Source organism: Eptatretus burgeri, chromosome 13 (assembly GCF_056783735.1).
Source record: "Eptatretus burgeri isolate ZD-2024b chromosome 13, Ebu_testis_v1, whole genome shotgun sequence".
In the NCBI taxonomy this organism is placed as follows: Eukaryota; Metazoa; Chordata; class Myxini; order Myxiniformes; family Myxinidae; genus Eptatretus; species Eptatretus burgeri.
The window spans coordinates 49,535,174-49,540,173 of NC_140973.1; the positions used below are offsets into that span (position 1 = coordinate 49,535,174).

The following is a 5,000-nucleotide window of genomic DNA, read 5'->3' on the forward strand; positions in this document are numbered from 1 at the left end:
TACCAGTACACACACTGGAACTGGTACTCATTTCGCCGACCTCGGAAGGATGACAGGCTGAGTCAACCCCCTGGTGTATTAATTCAGCAGCCGACGAGGCTTGAACTCAGGACCCAAGGATCCCAAGCCGCCACCCTAACCACTGAGCCAACACCAGGCTCAATTGTTGTCTGAAAGGATGGTGCAGAGGTAGTACACGTATCTTTGAGCTCTCATGTGGGTTTGATTCCCCACCTGACTATAAACCATCGGATTGGATTGATGCTTCGCCGGCATTGTGTTGCATCACGAAGTGTGCCATCCCTCGGATTGACGTGAAACCGAAGTCAGTCCTTGCCACTCGGTTCTTGAAAGACTTTGGCCAAAACCTTCCCTGACCGACCCCACAAAAACCTAGGATTAAGTGTGGCTATTTGAAGAAGACATAGTAGTAGTAGTACTCTTATTCATGGTTACTATTATAATTGGTTAACTGAATGAGTTAAATACAAGGAAGCGTTCTTCATTCTTTGATGTCACCTCTTCCTTCCATTGTGAAGCAAAGTAGACAAAGCGTGAACACACTAACTCTGCAGGTAACGTGAGCTGTGCTTGGACCGTAGTTAGAGAGGTAAGCTTTGCCCTACTGATGCTCATTGTCTTGGCAGTGCTTCATGGCAGGAATAAAGGATTACCTTAATCAGAATCTTGACGACGTGCTTGGCTGCAGACCAGCCAGGGTGCCTGCCATGATCTGAAGAATATTGGCTAAATGCCTACAAGCCATCATTCCAGCTGAAAAAGGACTTTATTACCGGCACACATCGAGGACACCGTTCATTGTCTTTCTTATATATGGCTCTTTGCTCAGAGCCAAGAGTATTCTGCAATGTCTGGTGTCCATTGGTCTATCACAGTGGACTTGGCCCATATAATATACGTCAATCCTGATGCACTTTGTGGCTTACAAACCATGCACTTTCAAATAAATCAACCGGATGTTGGTGGAATTTGCAATGAATAACTTGTTCATGATGTAAGCATATAAGGAAGCCATTTGAGCCATCTTGTCTGTGCTTTATTGGCAGCCAATTATATTAATCAATTTACTTATCTCTGAAGTAGTAAACCCATCCTCACAATTTCATATAATTGAACATCCACCTCCCGAGACATTACACCTATCCAATTTAATCTCTCGGCAGTTAATTCAGCCAGGGAGCCGGCCCACAATGGCCCAATATTTTTGAAAGATAATGTGGGGTCTTTATTGTCTACAAACTAAATGCATATCAGATAGCAAACTTTACTATGCCTTCAAAGAATGTGAGCTGCACTTTTTCTTTGATGTTGGTTAACCCGGTCACTTCAAGTTGACAGGTTTTTGTCGCAGGCAAATCTTAGTTTTTTTATTTCCTTTAATCCTTTTTTTAAATCATAGACAAGCAAAAGTACTCGGTAAAAGTTAGTTATAGTACCCACCCCCAGAAACATGAAAAGTGAGCAAAAGTACCCGTCCCAAGTGACGGGAAAAGCTAGCAAAAGTACCCATCCCCAGAAAGGGAAAAAGCTAGCAAAATTACCTGCCTTCAGTGACGGGAAGAGTTAGCAAAAATTCCCGTCCCAAGTGACTGGAAAAGTTAGCAAAAGTGCCCGTCCCAAGTGACGGGAAAAGATAGCAGAAATACCCGGCCCCGGTAGCACAAAAAGTTAGCAAAAGTACTGTCCTAAGTGGCGGGAAAAGCTAGCAAAATTACCTGTCTCCAGTGATGGGCAAAGCGAGCAAAATTATGTCTCCAGTTACGGGAAAAGTTAGCAAAAGTGCCCATCCCAAGTGATGGGAAATGTTAGCAAAAGTGCCTGTCCCAAGTGATGGGAAAAGTTAGCAAAAGTGTCTGTCCCAAGTGACAGGAAAAGTAAGCAAAATTACCTGTCTCCAGCAATGGGAAAAGTTAGCAAAAGCACCCGTCCCAAGTGATGCGAAAAGTTAGTAAAAGTGCCCGTTCCAGGTGATGGGAAAAGTTAACAAAAGTGCCCGTCCAAAGTGACGGGAAAAAGTTTGTAAAAGTGCCCGTTCCAGGTGATGGGAAAAGTTAACAAAAGCACCCGTCTTAAGTGATGGGAAAAGTTAACAAAAGTGCCCGTCCAAAGTGACGGGAAAAGGTTTGTAAAAGTACCCATCCCTAGTGATAGAAAAAGTTAACAAAAGTACCCATCCCAAGTGACGGGAAATGTTTAAGTTCATCTATCAATTTCAGTTATTTCATGGATTTTAAAAGGGTTGACTTTAAAAAGGTTTCACTTTTGGTTTCACACAAAACCAAAGCTCTGAACTACTTACACCGTCCACCGTGAAATTGTGGTTCAACATAAGGTGAGGTTTTATTTGTCTAAAAATATGGCAAAATATCGCTTTTGAAATTTTGTGTTACTTCATGAAAATCTGTTTTAAATCTATTTTAATACAGATGTTCATGTTGATTTTAAAGATTACTCGAAGGGACAACAACAAAACTCACTAGATTGCATCAAGAAAAGTGAAATGAAAATTCAAAATTTCCAATCAGTAGCTTTTCTAAAGCAGTGCGGGAAGTGGCTGCCGTAAACGGGAAACAGATGATCACATGGACAGACACCTGGTTTGCAATCATGTCTGGTTTGCAATATACGAGGTCCGTCTAAAAAGTAACGGGACTGAGCCTGCTGTGTGCTCCACTTACACAACTTGAATGAACGGGTTGCGTCAGTCTTTCGCAACATACCAGCAATATATATGATTGGTGATGGTTGACTGCACTCATTGTGTGATTTTTTACAGGTCATGCTTTATACATTGTCTAGTCTGAGTCGTCGCGCTATGAGTCGTGAGCAGAGAGCCAATCTGAAGTTTCTTGCCAAGCCTGGCAAAACACCTTCCAAATCCTTCGCAATGCTGCAGCAAGTCTACGGGGAAGAAACTATGTAATGTACACGTGCATTTGACTGGCACAAGAGGTTCAAAGAGGGACGGGAGGAGGTTGAAGACGATCCACGTTCTGGAAGACCTTCAACGAGCAGAACGGCAGACAACATTGAGCGTGTGAAGCAGATGGTGCGTGCAGATCATTGACTCACGGTGCGGATGATTGCTGAGGAACTTTCCGTCAACAAGGACACTGTCTGGAGCATCATGACTGAAAATCTCAAAATGCACAAGGTGTGCGCAAAGATGGTCCCCAAGCTGTTGTCCGAGGACAAGAAACAGCAAAGAGTCACTGTCTGTAAAGACATTATCGAGCGCCTCGAGGATGATCCAGACCTGCTCAGGAGAGTCATTACTGGCGATGAATAGTGGATATTCTAATACGATCCCGAGACCAAATGGCAGAGACGTCAGTGGAAAAGTCCGGAATCACCAAGACCAAAGAAAGCAAGGATGTCGAAGTCGAAGGTCAAGGTGATGCTCATCACGTTTTTTTGACATCAAGGGCATCGTCCACTTCGAGTTTCTACCACAGGGTCAAAGAGTGAATCAATACGTGTACAAGAAGATCCTCCGGCACCTCATGAGATCAGTCCGGGACAAGAGGAGGGATCTGTGGGAGAACAACGCCTGGATGCTTCACCATGACAACGCCCCTGCTCTCAGTGCCCTGGGCATCCGACAGTTTCTGGCAGAGAGGAACGTGCCAACTCTGGAGCAGACCCCGTATTCGCCATACTTGGCCCCTTTTGTATTTTTCCTATTCCCCAAGCTCAAGGGGGTGATCAAGGGGACCCGATTTCCTGATGTGGAGGCCATCAAAAGTGCCGTGATGACGGAGCTCCGGAGGATTCCAGAAGCCTTCCGGGGGTGGATCGAAGTGTGGAAGAAGAGGATGGACAAGTGTGTGAGACTGGAGGGAAACTACTTTGAAGGGGACAAGCTGTGATTTCAATATATTTTTTGGAATAAAATTTCTGTGAAGTCAGTCCCGTTACTTCCTGGACGGACATCATATAATAGATTATCTTTTGATTTTGTTGTTTTCTTTTGATTTTATGCAGCTTGGTTGTTGTATTACCTTTCTACATTTTGTTAACTATGTAGACCCAACATGATGGTGCAAAAGGAGAGCACACTTACCTTTGAACTGTCTAGGCAGCACTGCATCAGTGATACATTCACAGTCCTCCCCCCCTGCTATCCCCCTACCCACAACTTGCAAGCCAAGCTCGTGAATGACTCCATTCCTATTATGCTAATCTGATACAAACAACTGACTATGTTGCAGAAACAAAGTGTGCATGGCCCCTTCATCATATAACAATCTCCTTTGAGGCCACATTTACCCCACACTCAGCGTTCTGTGCTCGATACGCAATTTCCTTTTGTTAAACAGTTCATCTTATATTGTCATGTCTGCACTTGTAACAAGTATCGTTTTGCAGTTGTTGCTGTCAGTCTCAGTGTTTTCATAGTTTGGTGAAATTAAGAACTATGTACCTTTTGCAGCCTTGCACGACGATTTAGGCCCGGTTCTTGAGGAAGTTGAAAGCAAGGAGTCAAGGCAGCTTGAGAGTGGACCTGTGGTGACACGGCAACCACTGCAGAGCGAGGACCAGGAAGATCTAAAGCCAGGTACATGCTCTTCACGGTCATACTCATGTACATTGTGAACGTAGATGACCATTATATATATATATATATATATATATATATATATATATATATATATGTATTTTATAAAGAAGAAGGCACTTCCAACCAAAAGTAAAAAAAAAACTCGATCGAATCCGCTAATTTGAGCAAAAAAACGAGAGCAGACCCGGGCGAAATGTTGCCTGAGACCGGGTCTGCTCTCACTTTTTAGCTCAAATTAACGGAGTCAATCTAGTTTTTACTTTTGGTTGGAAGCGCCTTCTTCTTCTGTAAAAATGTGTTATCCCAACTGCCCCAATTTTAAATATATATATATATATATATATATATATATATATATATATATATATATATATATATATATATATATATACATATACAGTAGACTAGGCGTAAGTCG

At 42.9% G+C, this 5,000-nt stretch overlaps 1 protein-coding gene across 3 annotated transcripts in view; it reads left to right on the forward strand.

Moving 5' to 3' along the window:
- LOC147014437 (uncharacterized) overlaps window positions 1-5,000 on the forward strand; it is a 65,990-nt gene that overhangs the window by 1,103 nt on the left and 59,887 nt on the right. For all 3 annotated transcript variants that reach the window (XM_085852383.1, XM_085852385.1, XM_085852384.1), the window contains exon 3: window positions 4,454-4,579. In XM_085852383.1, coding sequence (XP_085708509.1) covers window positions 4,454-4,579 — 126 coding nt within the window. The remainder of the gene's footprint in view (window positions 1-4,453; window positions 4,580-5,000) is intronic.